We start from the raw sequence: 22,809 nt of genomic DNA on the forward strand, positions 1-22,809 counted from the left end.
CAGTCAGCAAAACTAAAAGACAACCTACAGAATGGGAGAAGATATTTGCAAATGACCTATCAGATAAAGGGCTAGTTTCCAAGATCTATAAAGAACTTATTAAACTCAACACCAAAGAAACAAACAATCCAATCATGAAATGGGCAAAAGACATGAAGAGAAACCTCACAGAGGAAGACATAGACATGGCCAACATGCACATGAGAAAATGCTCTGCATCACTTGCCATCAGGGAAATACAAATCAAAACCACAATGAGATACCACCTCACACCAGTGAGAATGGGGAACATTAACCAGACAGGAAACCACAAATGTTGGAGAGGATGCGGAGAAAGGGGTACCCTCTTGCACTGTTGGTGGGAATGTGAACTGGTGCAGCCACTCTGGAAAACTGTGTGGAGGTTCCTCAAAGAGTTAAAAATAGACCTGCCCTACGACCCAGCAATTGCACTGCTAGGGATTTACCCCAAAGATTCAGATGCAATGAAACGCTGGGACACCTGCACCCCAATGTTTATAGCAGCAATGTCCACAATAGCCAAACTGTGGAAGGAGCCTCGGTGTCCATCGAAAGATGAATGGATAAAGAAGATGTGGTCTATGTATACAATGGAATATTACTCAGCCATTAGAAATGACAAATACCCACCATGTGCTTCAACGTGGATGGAACTGGAAGGTATTATGCTGAGTGAAGTAAGTCAATCGGAGAAGGACAAACATTGTATGTTCTCATTCATTTGGGGAACATAAATAATAGTGAAAGGGAATAGAAGGGAAGGGAGAAGAAATGTGTGGGAAATATCAGAAAGGGAGACAGAACATAAAGACTTCTAATTCTGGGAAACGAACTAGGGGTGATGGAAAGGGAGGAGGGCAGGGGGTGGGGGTGAATAGGTGACGGGCACTGAGGGGGACACTTGACGGGATGAACACTGGGTGTTATTCTGTATGTTGGCAAATTGAACACCAATAAAAAATAAATTTATTATTAAAAAATTAAAAAAACCCAGCTCTTTGTTTCTTTTTTTTTCAATATTGGTGGACAGACTATTTTTTTATTTTTATTTATTTATGATAGTCACACAGAGAGAGAGAGAGAGAGGCAGAGACACAGGCAGAGGGAGAAGCAGGCTCCATGCACCGGGAGCCCGATGTGGGATTCGATCCTGGGTCTCCAGGATCGCGCCTTGGGCCAAAGGCAGGCGCCAAACCGCTGCGCCACCCAGGGATCCCTTTTTTTTTTTAATTTTTATTTATGGACAGACTATTTTTATTAAGACTATGTTTTAAGCCTTTAGCATCTTTATTTTCCTTTCTAGGCATTACTGTATTTCTTTGTTTTTAAACAAAGTTGCTGCAATAGACACTTTACACAGAGGATTTCACACCAGCATTGACCTTGAACCCAGTAGGGCACACCTCCTGGGCTTCACTGTGAACTCACTTTTCTACTTTCCAAGACAATGACTCATATCTTTTCGCCTTATCTTCCCACTGACACACCTACCTCCTTCCTGTGGCTGTATCACTTTTGCACCTCCCTCCTTCCAATGATCACATAGGGACACGCTGTGATAGCCACAAAAGACACCCCTTGTCTTGTGCATAGTGTCCTATCTCCTCTTACCTGTCCAGGAGATAGAAATGCTCCCTTTTGCTACTTTATCATTCATTTTAGTTCGGAATGTCACGTAGATTTTTGTTACAGCACAAGTTTAGCCACAAAAGTGCCTGCTTTTCCTCTCTCTTTTTTTGTTTTGCAGAAGTACCCAACTTTAATAACGATAGATGAACGGAAACAAGACGGATATAACACAGTAGGACAGGGGTGAGGTAGGGATGGAAGGGACAGAGGGACACTGAATATGATTACAGCAACCAACGGGTGATTCTTCTGATGCCCTGAGCTATGAGACACGACTCATGTCACCAATAACTGCATCAGTGCAGTTGGTACTCACCAATAACTGAGTAAACCATCAACTATGGAAGGCAAGTAGTGGCACTATTGCTGAGCTTAGAACTGGGGTAGGGGTCCTCTCTGTCACAGAGTGTTAATACTCAAGGACATCTGGGCTCTTGAGTGTTAGGTCAGCATTGTAATATCAGGAGATGGCCTCTTCAGCACATGTTCCCTAATACGAGGTGGAGAAACAGGTCCCCCCACTCAGAGTAACCAGGTCCCATTATAGTAGGTCTTTTGATACATAGCACCACTGCACATCACTGCACCCCATAGCGAGCTCCACTCTGTTTACCAAGCATGCTCCCTGCAGATGGACTTCAAGCAGAGAGTGAGCAAATGCAGAGGAGGTGGGAGGAACCACAATTGTGGGACTTGAGGGATAGGAGTTGGCTGGAGGAGCCAATGTGCGCTATGTTAAGTCCCTCCTAGGCATCACTGAGGTTGTTGTTGCTCAGGAGCACCTGCTCCCCAGGCTTGAAGGCTGGCATGCCAAGGTAGGGGCAGCTGGCACAGCGGAAAGCATCGCCCAGGTAGCAATTTCCACAAGCCGACTTGGGCTGGGAGCTCGCCTGTTCCCTTGACTTCCCTTTTTCCAGTTCTTCCGCGAGGCCACAGGTGCAATTCTTGCAGGCTTTCCTCTTTTTCCCTTCTCCACATGAAGGAGCCCGCAGGGAAGCTGGATCTGGCTTCTTAAAATCTTCTGGATCTAGCAGCTCATCTGAGTCAATGAGATCCACACTCTTGTCCTCCATGTCATTGGCTGACAGGGTCCAGAGCTTGGCCGCTGCAGGGTCTACAGCAGGCTTCACCGGGGGAGAAGACTTCTTGGCCAGAGAAAGCTTCAGTTGACTAGAAGAACCCACTTCAAAGTTGGATTTTTTGCCTGTGATGTGCACAGAGAGCAAGTTGTCACTTTGGTAACCCAGGTGTTCTTGGACAGACTGGATCTCCTTGGGGCTCAAGGACTCCTGCTGCAGCTCTTTCACTTCCACGAGACCAGAAAGAGTCAGGGCCGAACACAGCTTAGATGTCGTCCTCACTTTGCTGTTGTTAACTACAGCTGTCTCTACTGGCTCTCTCAGAAAAAGACGTCCACCAGGCCGCAGGATCCGGGCCATCTCAGCCAAAATCTCAGTGCTGTGCAGAGTGGTGCTTCCAGGAATTACACCCGACAAAATAATATCAAAGCTAGATTCTTTGTGGACAGATTTCAACAGCTGGTTGATGTTTTCCACAAACACTTGGCCCTCATCACCTGTTAACTTTTGAAGCTTGTCAACCAGATCTTTCAGAGCCTCCAGGGGGGATGACTGATCCCAGACCACGGCCACAAACTGGCCAGCTGAGATGCCATAATCTGCCATTCCTGCCATGCTGATGGACCTGCCTCCCGGGCTCGCTCCCCTGCTTTTCCTCTCTTGAAAGGGAATACAAACAAGCTGCAAAGGGAAACCTCTTGTCAGGTTTTCTCATCAAATCAGAAGTCCTCTGAAAATGATGTGGGCTGCAACTGTCCTGTCCTGAAGGATTTGCCTGTGGGACAAACCTGCTGCTGCCCACACTGCAGATTGTCCCAGACAAGCTGCGAATTTTTAACTGCTCAGGGCTCCTGTATTACCAGCCCCCAGAGCTGTTGGTGGAATGACATTCAGGATCCCTAGCACGCATGCCATGAGCCGAGCAGACTAACTGGAAAATTTGAAATTCTTGAGCTCTTTATCCAGTACAGTTACAGCTTTTCCCAGTTAAAGAAATATGCAGAACTCCAAGTTAGGTTGATGGGCAGGGGGAGTGTCCCTTCTTTGGAACTTCCATTCATTTGTTCTACAAATATGTATTGCATGTCTCCTCTGTGCCAGGCACCAATTTGGGGGCTTGGAATACACAAGTAAATAAAACAGAGATATCAATATTCATGAAGCTTACATTCTAGGAGAGGAGTTAAGATGATACATATAATAGATGATAGAATGTGATAGAAGATGATATTCACATTATGTAATAACAAAACAAAAACAGTAGCTCTTTGTTTCATTGATCTATTCAGTTGTACTTTTAGTCTCTATATCATTTATTTCCACTCTGATCTTATTTCCTTCTATTTACTAACTTTGGGCTTCATTCACTTTTCTTTTTCTAGGTCTTGAGGTATAAAGTTAGATTGTTTACATCTTTCTTGTTTTTGATGTAGGCATTTATTCCTATGAACTTTTCTCTTAGAACCACTTTTACCTCATCCAATAAGTTTTGGTATGTTTTATTTCCATTTTCATTTGTCTCAAGATATTTTTTATTTCTCTTGATTTCTTCTTTGACCTATTAGTTGTTCAATAGCATGTGGTTTAATCTCCATGTATTTGTGAATTTTCCAGTTTTCTTCTTTTAATTGATTTCTAGTTCCATACTGTTGTGGTCACAGAACATGCTTTTTTAAAAAAAATAGATTTTACTTATTTATTCATGAGAGACACACAGAGAGAGGCAGAGACATAGGCAGAGGGAGAATCAGACCCCTCACAAGGAGTCTGATGCAGGACTCCGTCCCAGGACCCCGGGATCACGCCCTAAGCAAAAAGCAGACACTCAACTGCTGAGCCACCCAGGCATCCCACAAAACATGCTTGATATAATTTCAATCTTCTTATATTTATTAAGACTTGTTTAAAAAAAAAGACTTGTTTTGTGGCCTAACATATAATCTATCCTGGGGCATGTTCCATGTCTGCTTGAGAAAAATGCATATTGTGTATTCTGTTGCTTTAGGATGGATTGTCTATATATGTCAAGTCCATCTGACCTAATGTGTCATTCAAAGCCACTGCTTCCTCATTGATTTTCTGTCTGGATGATCTATCCATTGATGAAAGAGTATTAAAGTCCCCTACTATGGTTATATTGCTCTCTATTTCTCCCTTTAGGTCTGTTAATATTTTTTTTAATATTTGTTTTAAATATTTAAGTGCTCTTATGTTGGGTATATCAGCCATTCTTTCTTTTCTTGAATATTTTATTTATTTATTTATTTATTTGAGAGAGAGAGAGAGAGAGAGAGAGAGAAAACGCACTAATGGGGGGAGGGGCAGAGGGAGAGGGAGAGCGAGAGGGAGAGGGAGAGAATCAGACCCCTGCTGAGCAGGGAGCCTGAGATGCTTGATCCCAGGACCCTGAGATCATGACCTGAGCTGAAGGCAGATGCTTAACCAACTGAGTCACCCAGGTGCCCCAGCCATTATTTCTTTAAATAAGCTTTCTATCCCTTTCCCCCTCTCTTCTCCTTCTGGGGACTTCAGTGATGTGTATAATATTTCTGTATATGGTATTCTATAAGTCCCATAGACTTTCTTCTTGTGTTTTCATTCTTTTTTATTTTTGTTCCTCTAAGTGGATGAATTCAATTAATTTGTCTTCTAGCTCAGTGATTCTTCTGCTCATTCAGGTCTGTTGTTGAAGCTCTCTTTTGAATTCTTCAGTCTAGCTATTGTATTCTTCAGTTCATAAATGTGTTTCCTTTTTATGTTTTCTTTTTGTTGAACTTCTTATTTTATTCCTGTACTGTTTTCCTGATATCATTGTTTGTTTGTGTTCTCTTATACATCTTTGAGCATCTTTAGAACAATTATTTTGAATTTTTTACAGGGCAATTGCTGGATCTCCAGTTGTTGGGGGGTGGGTTTAGTTACTGGAGGTTTACTGTGTTCCTTTGGTGGAGACGTGTTTCCCTGATCCTTTGTCATCCCTGTGGCTTTGTATAGGTGTCTGTGCATTTGAGTAAGCAGTTACCTCTTCCAGACTTTATGGACTGACTTCTATAAGTGAAGCCTTTTGCCTTTGGATGGGATATGCTGGAATATACTGTGACCCCTGGTCTAGTGGTGTGGAGCACTTAGTGCAGGGGCATGTGGCAGCACCAGGTCTAATCAAGTATGATGTCTCTTTAGCTCAGAATGCTGTGGAATATAGCATCAACAACTGAATGGTCCTTTGAAGGACCACGGGGCCTGCAGTGGCCGCAAGGGCTGTTGCTTCAGCAGCACCTCCATTTCTGGTGGCCAGGGACCAGAACAGGCAGCAGTGGTGGCTGGAGCCAATGGCATGTGCACATTCAGCTGCAGGGGCCAGCTGCAAATGCCTGTGTAGTGGCAGGGTCCAGTTGCAGACACCCATGTGGTAATGGGGCTGAGGGCAGGCAGCAGTAGCCATGGCCAACTATGAGCTCACTGGCAGCTGTGGAGACCCTGGCTTTTGGCATGCGCTCCTATTGCTACACACTTTCCCTGGGCATGCATAGAGCAGGGGAGGCTAGTACTTGGGGCTGGACATACACAGGTGCATAGCCTGGAGCGTTTGGGGGGAGGGTCTTGGATGACAGGCATCTGGAATGCAAAAAAAAAAGGTGGCAAAATGTCTTCAGGATATCTGTGGTGTCTGTGCCAGCTGTTGGCACATCATCAGTGATGAAATCTGCTGACTTTGTACTGTAGTTTTCTGTACAGCAGTGGATATTTGAAGATAAATGTTTGTGTGCCTCAAGACTTGGCCCTATGTCCACATTATGTCTTATCCCAGATTACACCTCAGAAAGTCCCTTATCATCCATGCAGTTAGAAAAGCAGATATGATAAAAGGGACATGATCTGAGAGTAATTGAGAACTTGGATAAATATGAACAGTAGTTTTACTGGTTACTTGGAAAAAGGCAAACAAAGAAGGTGTTAAGCTGATGAATGTCAACATAGGAAAGCAGACTAGAGTTCTATATAGTTTACATTTTTCTTGTCAATGTGAAAAAAAACCTCAGGCTTGAGGCACCTGGATGGCTTAGTCAGTTAAGTGTCTGACTCTTGATTTCAGCTGAAATTGTGATCCCAATGTCGTGGGATTGAGCCCTCTGTTGGGCTCTGTGCTCAGCGTGGAGTTTGCTTGTCCCTCTCCCTCCTTCTCTGCCTCTCCTCCTGCTCACACAGAGTCTCTCTAATAAATGAATAAACCTAAATTTAAAAAAAAAAAAACCCATGTTGGGATCCCTGGGTGGCGCAGCGGTTCGGCGCCTGCCTTTGGCCCAGGGCGCGATCCTGGAGACCCGGGATCGAATCCCACATCGGGCTCCCGGTGCATGGAGCCTGCTTCTCCCTCTGCCTATGTCTCTGCCTCTCTCTCTCTCTCTCTCTCTGTGACTATCATAAATAAATAAAATTAAATTAAAAAAATAAAAAAATATAAAATAAAAATAAAAATAAAACCCCCATGCCTTCCTAGTTGGATCAGTAGCAAAGGTGATGTCATTGAGAAGCTACCCAGACACCCAGGTAATGCACATTCCTTTCTTGCTCATGTCATCTTTTCCCCGGAACCCAGAATTAGAGTGTTTTCAGTTTACAACCATGTGCATGGTGTTGTGCACTGTCTACTTCCTAGAATTCTGCAATTGGTAGCTGCATGGAATCTTGCTATCAGAAGGCTGTTCATGTGCTCTAGTAAACACTTTGGAGTCTGGAAGATCGCATCCAGTGTTAATGGTGACAAGGGAAGATGTTTATTGTCACCCCACAAGTATGAAAGAATTAAGGACTTTGGAGACCCATCAAGAAGGGTTGATAATGATCGCACATGAAGCCTTTCCATTAAAGGTAAGCCAGCAGAGGTTGCAGTAGTGGCAAAAGAGGATGGGTGAGTCCCCCATTGATTTAAAGTGATTTGCAGACATTTTCTCTATGTTTATAGGCCTGGATCTGAGGGCAGATCAAATTCACCCTCTGGTCCTAATCACCTTTGTCTTGGCTCTTTGCTATTCTCTAAATTCATATTGGGGAAAATGCTATAGTTAGGCAAGGGCAGACTTACTCAAATCTTAGCTGCAGCTACTCAATTTTGGTAAATTCCAGAGAAGACAAAGAAAAAAAATGAAGAAAATTAAAAAACTACTGTGTTAGTTGCTCAGTTAGAACTATTTACTAAAGGGAATAACTCTTACTCTGAACAACCTATGAAAGGAACAGAAGAGGAAGGGAAACAGTATGTCAATATTGCCAGAAGTCAGGATATTAGAAGGGGGATTGTAGAAAGAGATTCTAGAGGATGCAGGTGTTACATAAGTAGAAAAGCCCAGAAAGCTAGGGAATAATTGATAAATGACTTAAAATGGACAGATTTATGGAATCTGAGTTGGGAACTGGAGATACTGGTGCTACTTATTCTGCAATTTTCTCAGGAATTTCTCATATTCCATTTGGTGATAGATATAGGATGTTGGTAGGTTGGATCAGCCTTTCACTTTTACCTTTTCTTACTTGTTCCATTTCATCCATGTTCCCATATTGACAGGTCCTCTGGCTGGGGAATGTTTTCTCACTTTCTCCTGATTCTTCTGTACACCTATTGGTAAGAGTCCAGCTGTGCAACTTAAAGGCTGCCATATCTGTACTCCAAATGGAGTGTCTGTGGAGCTCCTCTGAAGGCAGTATCAGAATTGGTTACTATGTACCCACCAAAAGAAAGGAGATATGTGGTAGAGTGGCAGTCTTTTTTTTTTTTTTAAATATTTTTTTCTTTATTTATTTGTGATAGTCACACAGAGACAGAGAGAGAGAGAGAGGCAGAGACACAGGCAGAGGGAGAAGCAGGCTCCATCCACCGGGAGCCTGACGTGGGATTCGATCCTGGGTCTCCAGGATCGCGCCCTGGGCTAAAGGCAGGCGCCAAACCGCTGCGCCACCCAGGGATCCCCGGTAGAGTGGCAGTCTTACAACATGGTAGAAAAGCATTGTAAGTTGAAACAAATCAATGCATTGTTTTGGTCCTTAGGGAGTAATGATATTTGTTATAACCAAACTACAGAGCCAATAAAAATATTTTACCAAAAGGATAAGCCATAGCCATGTGTAAAATAATATCCCTTGTCAAGAGCTCAATCGGAAGGAATAAAATAATTATAAAAGAATTAGAATAAGGGACACCTGGGTGGCTCAGTGGTTGAGTGTCTGCCTTTGGCTCAGAGCGTGATCCCAGGGTTCTAGGATCAAGTCCCACATCTGGCTCCCTGCATGGAGCCTGCTTCTCCCTCTGCCTGTATCTCTGCCTCTTTCTGTGTGTCTCTCATGAATAAATAAATAAAATCTTTAAAAAACGAATTAGAATAAAAGAAGAGATAACTTTCAAAAGGCACTTACCATGCAATACTCCTATGTTTCCAATAAAGAAGGAAATTAAATTTGATAAAGATGGTTGCCAACTACATAGATTTGTACAAGATCTTAAAGAACGAAGAAAAATTTGTTCTATTAACCTATGCAACTACTCTGACTTTGGTACCTTCGTCTGCCAAGTTTTCCTCTGTATTTGATTTATCTTCTGCGTATCTGGTAATGATAAAGATTATAGTGAGGATTATGGTGGTGATTATGATGGGATGAAAATGGTGAAGTTGATGCTGCTGCTGGTGGTAATAATGGGGACTGCAATGAATATTAATGAATATGCTGACAAGGCTGTTAAGGATGATGAGAGTGATAATGGTGATGATGAAGGTGATGATAATAATGGATATGGTAATGATGGAGATAATCACAATGATAGTGTTGACAATGATAATGCTAATTGTGGTAAAGGTGGTGCTGGTGGCAATATGATACTGAAGATGATGATGATGATGATGATAATATATATGAGGATGATGGATATGATGGTGATGATAATGGTAAAGAAAAGGGTAAAAGAAGGATGATGGTGAAGATGAGGATGATGGTAATGTTAATTGTAATGATAATGAAAATAATGATGGTGAGAATAATGACATAATGATGATGATGATGATAGAAATAATTAAGATGATGGTGACAATCATGATGGTGATGATGTAGAGAATACTAAGAATGATGATGATGATGATGATGATGATGATGAATGCAAAGCTGCCTGAAGACAATGGTAGTGATGAAAATGAGAACAATGATGAGAATGAAGATGATACTGTGAAGAAGATGATGTGATAACAGTAGTGATGTGGATAGTGGATGATAACTGTAATAACAATTATTATAATGGTCATGAGATGGTGATGATGATTGTGGTGATAATGGTGATGATAATGTAGATAATGATGGTGATGAAGAAGATACTAGAAATAAGGGTACTGATGAAGAATGTGAATGATGATGACATGTTCATGATAAAGATGATGATGATAGTGTTTTCAATGGTAAAGATAATATAATGAAAATGATGACTATGATGAAGAAGATAAAGATGGTAGAAATGATGATGATGTTCATAATGGCGATGATGGTAATGACAATGGTAAAGCTAATGGTCATGAGAACTTTGAAAATGATCGTGGTAGTAATAAAAATGATTATTATAATGATTATGAGAGGGGAATCCCTGGGTGGCTCAGCATTGTAGTGCCTGCCTTCAGCCCAGGGCAAGATCTTGGAGTCCCGGGATTGAGTCCCACATCAGGCTCCCTGCATGGAGCCTGCTTCTCCCTCTGCCTGTGTCTCTGCCTCTCTCTCTCTCTGGGTCTCTCATGAATAAATAAATAAAATCTTTTAAAAAATATATGATTGTGAGTTTGATGGTGATGATAATCGTGACAATTATGATGATAACAGCAATGATTGTGATGGCCATAGTTATGAAGATAGTGCAAATGATAATTAAGAGGATGATGAAGATAAAGCTGATGATCACGGTCAGATAAAGATAATGATTTGTATTCTATTATGATGATGGGGATGATTACAAAGATGATTAAAATGATGGCAGTGCTGAATAGGAAAATAATCATGATGATTATGTGAAGAATATGGAAATGATGAAAGTGATGATGATTTTCATTATCCTGGTGATGAGGACAACAACAATGATGATGAAGATATTATAGATGATGATGATGATGGTGTGGATAATTGTGATGAGAATGGTGATAATGAGGATGATAATGACATTGAGGGTGGTAATGTTAATGGTGAGGATGATGATGATGATGATCACATTGATGGTTAATGTTATGATGATGGTGATGAGGAAGATGATAATGGCAATGATGTTGAACACGGTGATGGTGGTGGGCATGGTAATATTCATAGTGATAGGGGTGCCTGAGTGGCTCAGTGGTTGAGCATCTGCCTTTGGCTCAGGTTGAGATCCCAGGGTCCTGTGATCAAGTCCCACATCAGGTTCCCATAGAGAACCTGCTTCTCCCTCTGCCTATGTCTCTGCCTCTCTCTGTGTCTCTCATGAATAAATAAATAAAATCTTTAAAAAAATAATCACAGTGATAGAGATAATGCTGTTGTTGATGATAGTGATTTTATTGGTAATGATGATAAGGACAGTGAAGATAATGAGGATGATGGCAAAGATGATGAAATGATGGCAATGTACACATTGGTGGTGATGATAGCCATGATGGTAAGAAATGGGGAAAATAATTTTGGTGATTATGGTAAAGATCATAATATTGATGATTATTTTGATGATGATAAGAATCTGATGATGTTGAATCTTATGATCAGTATGAAGATGGTGATGTGATGATGATGGTAATGATGATGATTTTGATGATATTGGTGATAATGGTGATGATGGTGATAATTATGGAGATGAAAATAATGCTAATTGTAATAATGACGATACTAATAATGGTGAGGGTGAGGATGGTGATGAAGATGAATATGACGATGATGGTAACTGATAATGATGATGTTGAAAATAGTATTAACACAGATGAAAAATATGGTCATAATTCCAGTGATGAAGATGATGGTGATGAGGATGATGGTGAGGGGTGATGATGCGAAGGGTGATTGATGATGGGGTGATTTTGATTATGGTGAAGGTAAAAACAGTGATGGTGCTGATGATGAAAGTGACAATTGTGGTGCTTTAGATGATAAAGATGGTTATGATTGTGTATTAGTTTGCTTGGGCTGCCATAACAAAATACTACACACTGAGTGGCTTAAATACAGAAATTTATTTTCTAACAGTTCTGGACACTGGTAGTCTAAAATGAAAGTGCCAGCAGGGTTGGTTTTTGGCAAGATCTCACTCCTTAGCTTGCAGATGGATATCTCATTATGTCCTCACATGAACTTTTCTTTTTGGATGAGCAGAGAACAGTGAGCTCGTTTGTCTCTTTCTCTTCTTATAAAGACACAAGTCCAATAGGAATAGAGCCTTACCTTTATGACCTCACTTAACTTTACCTCCTCAAGGCCCTATCTCCAAATACAGTCACATTTGAGGTTAGGGTTTCAACACATGAATTGGGGGGCATAATTTAGTTCATAACAGAAGGTGACAATGATAATGAAGATGATGGTGAGGGGTGATGATGATGAGGAAGACCATGGTTATAATGAAGATAACAATGATGTTGATGATCATGACAATGATGGTGAGGTTGATGATGTGAATAATGATGGCAATCTGCTGCTGCTGGTGATAAAGATGATAATTTTGATTATTTTGAAGATTATTTTGATTATGTAGATGGATGTTCATAATTGTGTAGGTAATGGTAATAATGATGAAGATGATGTTTATGGTGATGATGATGGTGATGCTGGTAAGGATGATGATATTGATAATCATGGTGACAGTGATGATGATGGCAATGGGGAGAGGGAAAGAGGGAAGAATAGGTGGAGGACTGGGGATTTTTAGGGCAGTAAAACTATTCTGTACAGTACTGTAATGGTGGATAATATCCAAACCCATAGAATGTTTAAGACAAGTGAACCCTAATGTAAACTGTGAACTTGAGCTAATAATAATGTATCAATATTGCCTCATCACTTATAACACATGTAAAACACTATTGCGAGATATTAATAGTAGGGGAAACTGTGTGTGTGCGCGCACACGTATATATTTGTGGGTGGGTGAGTGAGGGTGTTGAGATATATGAGAACTCTGTACATCTTGCTCAATTTTTGACAAACTGTTCTTAAAAGTAAAGTGTACTTATTTTTTTAAAAAAGTCAACCAGGGATCCCTGGGTGGCGCAGCGGTTTGGCGCCTGCCTTTGGTCCTGGAGACTCGGGATCGAATCCCACATCGGGCTCCCAGTGCATGGAGCCTGCTTCTCCCTCTGCCTCTCTCTCTCTCTCTCTCTCTCTCTCTCTCTCTCTCTCTCTCTCTCATAAATAAATAAATTAAAAAAAAATAAAAAAGTCAACCAGCCTAAAAATGAGCCAGAAACAAAGACCAACAATAAAAGAATCAAGGTTAAAAATGAGCCAGAAAGAAAGAATAAGTCAACAGTAAAAGAATCGGGACGCCTGGCTGGCTCAGTGGTTGAGCGTCTGCCTTTGGTTCAAGGTGGGATCCTGAGGTCCCAGGATTAAGTCCCACATCGGGCTCCCTGCATGGAGTCTACTTCTCCCTCTGCCTATGTCTCTGCCTCTCTCTCTGTGTCTCTCATGAATAAATAAATAAAATCTTTAAAAAAAAACAATAAAAGAATCAAGGTTAGATTGATATCTAACTTTTCAGTAGTATTCTGGACTCAAGAAAGCAATGGAGCCATTATTTTTTTTTAAATATTGAAGAAAAGAATGTTGAGACTAGACTTTTTATCTAGCTAAATTGTTATTCAAATGTGAGGGAATAACAAAAATAGTTTTTGTGATACTAGGCCTTAGGGGGTTTGTTACACAAGCCCCCTTTTGAAACTAGAACAGAAGAACTCAAATGAAAATAGAAACAAATCTAAATGATAGTTCTAGAAATATAGCAAGTTAGGATAACCAAATTTCTTTGCTAAGTTTTTGATGCCTTAAAAATAAAATAAAAATAATTCAGGACTAAAGAAAAGCAACAGTGAATATATATTCATCAAAATCCATAGCTAAGGGCAGCCCAGGTGTCTCAGTGGTTTAGTGCTGCCTTCAGCCCAGGGCCTGATCCTGGAGACCCAGGATCAAGTCCCACGTCAGGCTCCCCGCATGGAGCCTGCTTCTCCCTCTGCCTGTCTCTGCCTCTCTCTCTCTCTCTCTCATGAATAAGTAAAATCTTTCAAAAAATTCATAGCTAAAATTACAGAACATATTAAAATAATGGGGATGACAGGTGACCAAATTAATTTAGGAGCATGCTGAACTTCTTGTTTTATTAGGGAGACGCTACAGATATTAATATCTTGAAGAAATTAAGAACAGTAAATACACAGGAATATGATTCTTGTGTATTTACATATTCATTTATTTATTTAATTAGTTTCAGAGGTAGAATTTAGTGATTCATCAGTTGCATATAATGCCCAGTGCTCATCCCATCAAGTGCCTGTCTTTCTTTCTTTCTTTCTTTCTTTCTTTCTTTCTTTCTTTCTTTCTTTCTTTCTTTCTTTTTCTTTCATTTTAATTTTTTTAAATTTTTAGGTGCCCTCCTTAATGCCCATCACCCAGTTACTCCATCCCTCCACTAACCTCCCCTCCAGCAAACCTCACTTTGTTTCCTAGAGTTAAGAGTCTCTAATGGCTTACCTCCCTCTCAAATTTCATCTTATTTTATTTTTCCTTCTCTTCCCCTATGTTCATTTGTTTTGTTTCCACATGAGTGAAATCATATGGTATTTGTCTTTCTCTGACTGACTTATTTTGCTTGGTATAATACCCTCTAGTTCTATCCATGTTGTTGCAAATGGCAAGATTTCCTTCTTTTTGATGGCTGAGTAATATTCCATGATATATATCAATTACTATTGATGGACATCTGGGCTCTTTCCAGACTTTGACTATTGTAGACATTGCTGCTATAAACATTGGGGTGCATGTGCCCCTTTGAATCACTAGGTTTGTATCCTCTGGATAAATACCTAGTAGTGCAATTGCTGGGTTATAAGGTAGCTCTATTTTTAACTTCTTCTTTTTTAAAAAAAGATTTTATTTATTTGACAGAAAGAACAAGAGAGCACAAGCAGGGAGAACACAAGCACAGGAAGAGGGAGAAGCAGACTCCCTGCTGAGCAGGGACCCCCCCCCAATGAGGGGTTTCATCCCAGGACCCTGTGATCATGACCTGAGCCAAAGGCAGTCGCTTAAGTGAATGAGCCACCCAGGTGCCCCTGTAGGTTGCCTTTATTTTTTATTTTTTTTTAAATTTTTATTTATTTATGATAGTCACACAGAGAGAGAGGGAGAGAGAGGCAGAGACACAGGCAGAGGGAGAAGCAGGCTCCATGCACCGGGAGCCCGACGTGGGACTCGATCCCGGGGCTCCAGGATCGCGCCCTGGGCCAAAGGCAGGCGCCAAACCGCTGCGCCACCCAGGGATCCCTGTAGGTTGCCTTTAAAAAAAAAATTTATTTATTTATTCATGAGAGACACAGAGAGAGAAAGAGAGGCAGAGACACAGACAGGGAGAAGCAGGCTCCATGCAGGGAGCCCGATGTGGGACTTGATCCCTGGTCTCCAGGATCATGCCCTGGACTGAAGGCAGCGCTAAACCACTGAGCCACCCAGGCTGCCTGTAGGTTGCCTTTTAATCTTGTAGACTGTTTCTTTTGCTGTGCAAAAGTGTCTTTTTTTGTTGAGGTTTCAAAAGTTCATTTTTGCTTTTATTTCACTTGCTTTTGGAGATGTATCTAGCTAGAAGTTGCTGCAAGCCAAGGTCAAAGAAGTTTCTGCCTGTGTTCTCTTCCAGGATTTCGATGGATTCCTGCCTCACATTTAAGTTTTTCATCCATTTTGAGTTTATTTTCATGTATGGTGTAAGAAATTGGTCCAGTTTCATTCTTCTGAATGTGACTGTCCAATTTTTCCAACACCAGTTGTTGAAGGGATTGTCCTTTTCCCATTGAATAGTCTTTCCTGCTTTGTCCATGATTAGTTGACCAGAGAGTTGAGGGTCCATTTCTGGATTCTCTATTCTGTTCCATTGATCAATGTGTCTGATTTGGGGCCAGTACCATACTGTCTTGATGATCACAGCTTTGTAATATAGCTTGATGATTTTCTTTCTTAAGATTCCTTTGGCTATTCGGGGTCTTTTGTGGTTCCATATAGATTATAGGATTGTTCCAGCTCTGTGAAAAACATTGATGGTATTTTGATAAGGATTGCATTGAATGTGTAGGTTGCTTTGGGTAGCATAGACATTTTAACAATATTTGTTCTTTGAAACCATGAGCAAGGAATATTTTTCCATTTCTTTGTGTCTTCTCCGATTTCTTTCATAAGTATTCTATAGTTTTCAGAGTACAGATCTTTAACGTCTTTGGTTAGGTTTATTCCTAGGTATCTTCTGGTTTTTGGTGCAATTGTAAATGGGATAGATTCCTTGATTTCTCTTTCTTCTGCCTCATTGTTAGTGTATAGAAATGCAACTGACTTCTGTGCATTGATTTTATATCCTGCGACTTTGCTGAATTCCTATATCAGTTCTAGCAACTTTGGGGTGGAATATTTTGGGTTTTCTATTTGGAGTATCATGTCATCTGCAAAGAGTGAGAGTTTGACTTCTTTGCCAGTTTGGATGCCTTTTATTTCTATTTGTTGTGTGGTTGCCGAGGCTAGGACTTCCAGTACTATGTTGAAGAACAGTGGTGAGAGTGAACATCCCTGTCGTGTTCCTGACCTTAGGGGAAAAGCGGTCAGTTTTTCCCCATTGAGGATGATATTTGCTGTGGGGTTTTTGTATATGGCTTTCATGATATGGAAGTATGTTCCTTTTATCTCTACACTTCAGAGATTTGTTTTTATTTTGTTTATTTATTCATGATAGAGAGAGAGAGAGAGAGAGGCAGAGACACAGGCAGAGGGAGACGCAGGCCCCATGCCAGGAGCCTGACGTGGAACTCGATCCTGGGACTCCAGGACTGTGCCCTGGGCCAAAGGCAGGCTCTAAACCACTGAGCCACCCAGGGATCCCCTCTTGTCATTTCTTTTATTAATGTGGTGTATCACATTGAATTTATTTGTGGATATTGAACCACCCTTGCAGCCCAGGAATAAATCCCACTTGGTTGTGGTAAATAATCCTTTTAATGTATTGTTGAGTCCTATTGGCTAGTATCTTGGTGAGAATTTTTGCTTCCATTTTCACCGGGGATATTGATCTGTGATTCTCCTTTTTGGTGGGGTCTTTGTTTGGTTTTGGGATCAAGGTAATGCTGGCCATGAGTGTGATTCTTAAGTTAAGGGCAAATACCTCAGAACACTAAAAACATCACAAATTTTAGAACAATACAGAGAAGAAAACACTGTTATAGAAAGCACTTAGTGGATACAGGAGAAATGAAAAGGAAATCTGTGATATAATCTGATTCTAGTCATTTCATAAAAGCTTATTCATCAATGTAAATTCATTTAGTCCAACCTTAAGAAAGTGAAGTTTCCTCTTTTTTCAGACACCAGTTTATTAAACATGAAGTTTTCTTTTTTTTAAACAATGTTATTTATTAATTCATAAGAGACACAGAAAGAGAGGTAGAGACACTGGCAGAGGGAGAGGCAGATTCTCCGCGGGGAGCCTGATGCGGGACCCCATCCCAGGACCCCAGAGTCATGATCTGAGCCAAAGGCAGATGCTCAACCACTGAGTCACCCAGGTGTCCCTAAACATGAAGTTTTCTAGTCCCCAAGATTTTAATATTTTATGAGGTTGCTATGCTTATCTATAAAGCAATTAGTGCATATGTAGTTGGTAACCAAATAATCCACAATTTGTGTTCTGATCCTTGCTCTAAGCAGTCTTATGCTCTGGTCATAATATATGTATATATATATAATATATATGTATATATACATATATACATAATAATGTATATATATACATAATATATGTATACATATATATCTGTGTGTGTGTATGTTTAATTGCTAAAGGTAAATATGAACATTTTATACTTAATAACAGCCTGTTGAAAAGAAAAAAAAACCTCAGGGGATGCCTGGATGGCTCCGTGGTTGAGCATCTGCTTTCAGCTCAGGACATGATCCCAGGGTCTGGGATCGAGTCCCACATCGGGCTCCTTGCATGGAGCCTGCTTCTCCCTCTGCTTGTGTCTCTGCCTCTCTCTCTCTCTGTGTTGCTTATGAAAAAATAAAGTCTTTTTTTTTCTATTTATGATAGTCACAGAGAGAGAAAGAGACATAGGGAGAAGTAGGCTCCATGCACCGGGAGCCCGATGTGGGACTCGATCCCAGGTCTACCAGGATCACACCCTGGGCCAAAGGCAGGCACTAAACCACTGTGCTACCCAGGGATCTCAAAAAATAGTCTTATTTTAAAAAAAGGAACTCAAGGAGATAGTCTTGTGGCTACTCTCCTTTTGATCACTAGAGGGAGATCACGATTCATTTTTACCCGATTGAACATACATAATTGCAACTTCTTAAAGAAATGAACCTGTTTTTTCCCTTCTTCCTACTCTAAGCCAATATTTTCTTTCCAGGGAATCCCTGTCCTTCTACTTGGTCCAGGGGCTCTGGAAGTCTAGACATATTTAAGAGGATTAATCTGCACCCCAGGACGTAATGGAAGCTAACAAAGTTTACATATCTTCCTAGATTGTTGAGTCACCAGAGATGCTAAATGACTTTGCTGTAGCTAGAGTCCTGCTAAGCTTGTAGTAATGGAAGTGCTATCTGGATGGCTATCTGAGCTGCAGAGGCCCCTTCTGCTGCCCCCAAACCCCCACTATTATTTCTGTAGCTTGGATTTAGTGAGGCAGCCAGCAGTGAAGGAAAATTTGTTTTTTCCAGTTACTGCCCCAAAAATGCTGTTTCAGTTCAACATCTGCCAGAGTTCAGTAGTCTTCTAAATGCAATGTGAAAGCAAAGACCAATTCCTTTTTTAAATAAGGATTTTATAATTGTGATATTTGAGGGTATTATTTGATTATCTAAATGTAGGCATGTCTAGAAAGTAAGGAGAATAGGAAGATCCAAAAGAAATATTCACAACCTTTAGATTAAGAATATAAATTACAATTCAGTAACGGGACAGTATTTTACATAGAGAACTGGTCTGAGACTCAGGAAGTGCAGGGACCTTTGATCTTTTTACCAATGAGAAACCTTGGGACACAAACAGGTTTAACTTACACTTAGGTGAAACTAGAATCTGAGACATCTGGAATGGGCCAGGTGCTGGAGGGAAGACCCAACTTCAGGTGATAAAAATAAGCCTGGCTGGGAAGGAGGAGGTACAGAGGACTGCTTTATATTTAACCTGAGAGCGAGGAAGCCAAAGGGTGGGTGGACTTGTATGATTGTGGCTATGGTATTGGCTGGTAGAAGATTTCGCACGTTTTTAATTTTTATTATTTTTACTTTATTTTTTATTTTAAAGATTTTATTTATTCATTCATGAGAGACACACAGAGAGAGGCAGAGACAAGGCAGAGGGAGAAGCAGGCTCCCCATGGGGAGCCTGATGTGGGACTCGATTCCAGAACCCTGGGATCATGCCCTGAGCCATAGGCAGCCACTCAACCAGAGTCATCCAGGCATCCTCCCTTCTTTTTAAAAGACCCTTATTGACTACTTTCCCTGTACCTCAAGTATTAAAAAGAGTCATGTCAATACAGCAACTTAAACATTTTGAAAAAGCATCACTTTCAGAGAATGCTTTTCTCTTATTCTTTCCTTAGCTGAGTTTCTAAGAGTGTGATTTGCAGAATAGACAGTGACAGATATGTGTAATCGAGGCAGGCTGTTGACACAGAAAGCATGGGTTCAGCAAAAGAGGTCCCAAAAGGGTGGACCAAAAAAAACCTAACAGGGAGTCTTAGAGCAGCTGTTAATTACTGGGGCACAGAGTCAGAGTTAGAATGTGTAGTTAGGACAACTAGATATTTATTTACTGATGAAATCACCTAGAGCTCTTTGTATCATTCTTGACAAAATTAGTTCCAAAACCTGAGGGAGAAGCTGCTGATTAGGGAAGGTGGTGGTGACCAAGGGATATGAGAGACAGAATCTAACTGACCTGAATATTCAGACTGGTGATACTGTTTGTTTGCCTACCATGAACTGTGGAGCAGAATGGTTTGTTTTCAGCCCTGGGTATACATTGAGTAGTCTCTGGTACTTTTAAAAATATAACCATTCTGGAAAAGTCTTTGGCAGTATATATAAAGTTGAATGTACATGTACACTGCAATCTCACTCCTTAGATATAAATCAGTCTTTCTCAACCCTTTTTTGGTTATCATCCCCCGGGAGCCTTTTCAGACATTTTGCTCCTTATCATGCTCACCCCTCCATGAATACGATGTTATTCTTCCCTGCTCCCACTCCTCCTTCTCTATCTCACTGCCATCCTGTTTTCTAACCTCTGCCCCATGATGAAAGCAGGAAAGGACGAATATCAAACAGTAATAGCAAGCTGGTCAGATCTAGGTCAGAAGTACTCATCCATAGTAGCTTATCTCCTCTTGCCCCTTCCACGTTAGACCAAGCGACCTCTGCCCTCTAGACTCTCCATGGACTCTGAGCACATAGTTTTGTTTCTCGGAACATTTGGCATTGTTTTAGTTTGCATTTAAGCTGCTTTTTTAAACATCACTCCCATGATCTGATAAGTTGGAACTTAGTATTATTTCTACTTCTGGGAATAGGATTTCTGTCTTTTCCCAGAGCTAGAGATAATATGATCTTAGACTTGAAATTGTCCTAAAGATCACCTAGTTTAACTTCCCCGTGTGGTGTTTGAAGTCCCACTACAATATTCCTGCTCACGATTTATTGAGTTTCCGCTGGAATGCCTTCAGTGATGGGCAGTTTACTATCTCCCAGAGGTGGTCCACACCATTTTTTTGCCTGACTTTGACTGTTGGAAATGATTTGATAGTCTCTAGGGGCCTTCCAGCCCTAGGATTCTATGATGATGATAGTTTTATTATTCTCTGAGGCAGTGCTACTTAAAGAATGGCCTGTGGACCCCTACATGTGGATCATCTAGAATCTGTGACAGATGAAGATTTCTAAGCCTCCCCCCCAAAGTCCTGAGGCTACCAGTCATTAGAGGCTTTCTCCATATTTCTATAGGGTATAGATTGTGATAGTGCCTTTCCTTTGAGTTGGCCTTGGTGTTTAACTGTCCAATCTCACTTGGAGGCACATGGAAGTAGGAGTGTGGGGGCGGGAGGACAGAATATGATTTGCTCTAACTAAACTCAGAGCCTGTAAGATGACCATGCCTTTTCCTTTTTTCTAGGAGTAATAGTAATATACTGCCCTACATTCAGTGGCTGTGTTCAGTGCCAAGCCCCAATTTTTCTTGGCTCTGGTTCTGCTCTTCTCAGAGTGTTTCTAGCCTTCCTTCCTGGGATCTTATGAAGGCAGTATATGCTCTCAATGCCTCTCTGGAAGTTCTCATTTTTATAACTGACTAGGGAGAAATGCCTCTTTTAACTAATGATTTATGCAATTACTCAAGCTCTGGTATTTTGTAGCACAAAAATGGACCATGGGTTAAATTATATACCGTCTGCTTTGGGTCCATTCAAATACATTCTGTTGCAGATATGAATATTGTGTGATACAACTGAATCTTGGAAGCCAACATTTATAAAGAGTTCCTAAATTACTCACAGATAGTTTTCAAATAGTTTAAGTTTCCTTACCCAAGAAAGCATCTAATTATAAAAATAGAATTCTGGAGGGAGGGGGCAGTGGTGGTATTTTCCTAGTGATTTCTTAAAGAAATATAGAAATTATAAAATATTTGTCACTCAACTGAAGTTGGTCATCTGCATGCAGGAGATAGCTTGTCATATCTCAGCCCTAATACCAAATATGCCAGTTGAAGGCATTAATAAATAATCTGTCAGCAGCAGCAGGTAGAATGGAAGCCATGGCTGTGTAGATGTCCTCCTATTCATCTTAATTTGCCAGTTGGAAAGGCAGCAAGGTGCCGATAAAGTCCTGAGCCAGACCCAGTGGTTGACATGGAACAGCTCAGGACAATCCCTTTCCTATGCCTGTCTTCCAGTGACACAGCCCAGCCAATGTACAGACATAGTTACAGGAACTGGAGCTTTCAAAAGCTTTGCTTAGGTAAACTTGGGGGTCAGATGACTTGGGCAGCCACTTTAGTTACTTCTGCCTAAAGAGGAGACACGTGATTTTTATAACATGGAAAAACATAAAATGGAGTTTTCAGAACTAATATTTCTGATCAGATTTAAATTTCTCACATCAATCAAATTGTTAAAAAGGGAACGGATTCTGACAATTTAGTTAGCATTAAGATTTGAACTCTCTAGCTTTTTAAAGATTTTTTAATAATAAATTTATTTTTTATTGGTGTTCAATTTGCCAACATACAGATCAAATCACAGTAAAATCTAATTAGCAAGCTTGGTGATTTGGTCATGGCCTAAATTTAACATGAAAAGCATTGAGCTTTAATAGACTGCATGTTTCAGTTTGAATTATCTAGATCTAAATATATTCAGGAACATTTGAGAGAATATTTACAGATAGTCGTAAAAAAAAAAGTTTCCCCATGGCTTCAATGTAATTGATTGGCTTTGTGAAGACACTGGTGATATTTGAGAATTTTGAAGACTCAGGGGAATGTATAATATCTGAGTAGAGATTAATTCAAAAGTTTTGAGAAACAGATTTGAAAATGTAAAAAGAAAGATTTCATGATTACCAGAGTAATTAATTTGATTTGTTTAAAAAGATCATTTAAAGTATTAATATGATGGTACGTCAACAGGGATGTTTTGCTCAGATGCAACTCTTGACATCTTGAAGGCATTATATAATCCAGAGTAAAAGAATATCAACACAGTGTGGTCTAACCAAAGATTATAAAGGGGCGTTAGATGGAAGAATGTACTGGCAAAAAAAAAGTACAGGCAAAAGTGTTAATGAGATT

General features: G+C 40.5%; 1 protein-coding gene across 1 annotated transcript; it reads right to left on the reverse strand.

Annotated features, from left to right (window-relative positions):
- Window positions 1-1,764: 1,764 nt before the first annotated feature.
- LOC129518339 (anamorsin-like) lies at window positions 1,765-3,369 on the reverse strand. The gene has a single exon (XM_055338446.1). The coding sequence runs from the start codon at window positions 3,342-3,344 to the stop codon at window positions 2,397-2,399; it is 948 nt and encodes a 315-aa protein (XP_055194421.1). The 5' UTR covers window positions 3,345-3,369; the 3' UTR covers window positions 1,765-2,396.
- Between the last annotated feature and the right edge of the window lie 19,440 nt (window positions 3,370-22,809).

This window comes from Nyctereutes procyonoides, unplaced genomic scaffold (assembly GCF_905146905.1).
Source record: "Nyctereutes procyonoides isolate TBG_1078 unplaced genomic scaffold, NYPRO_anot_genome, whole genome shotgun sequence".
NCBI lineage: Eukaryota > Metazoa > Chordata > Mammalia > Carnivora > Canidae > Nyctereutes > Nyctereutes procyonoides.

Bases quoted from the DNA above. Each gene is read 5' to 3' on its own strand.
- LOC129518339 (XM_055338446.1), bottom strand. From the start codon at position 3,344: ATGGCAGGAATGGCAGATTATGGCATCTCAGCTGGCCAGTTTGTGGCC.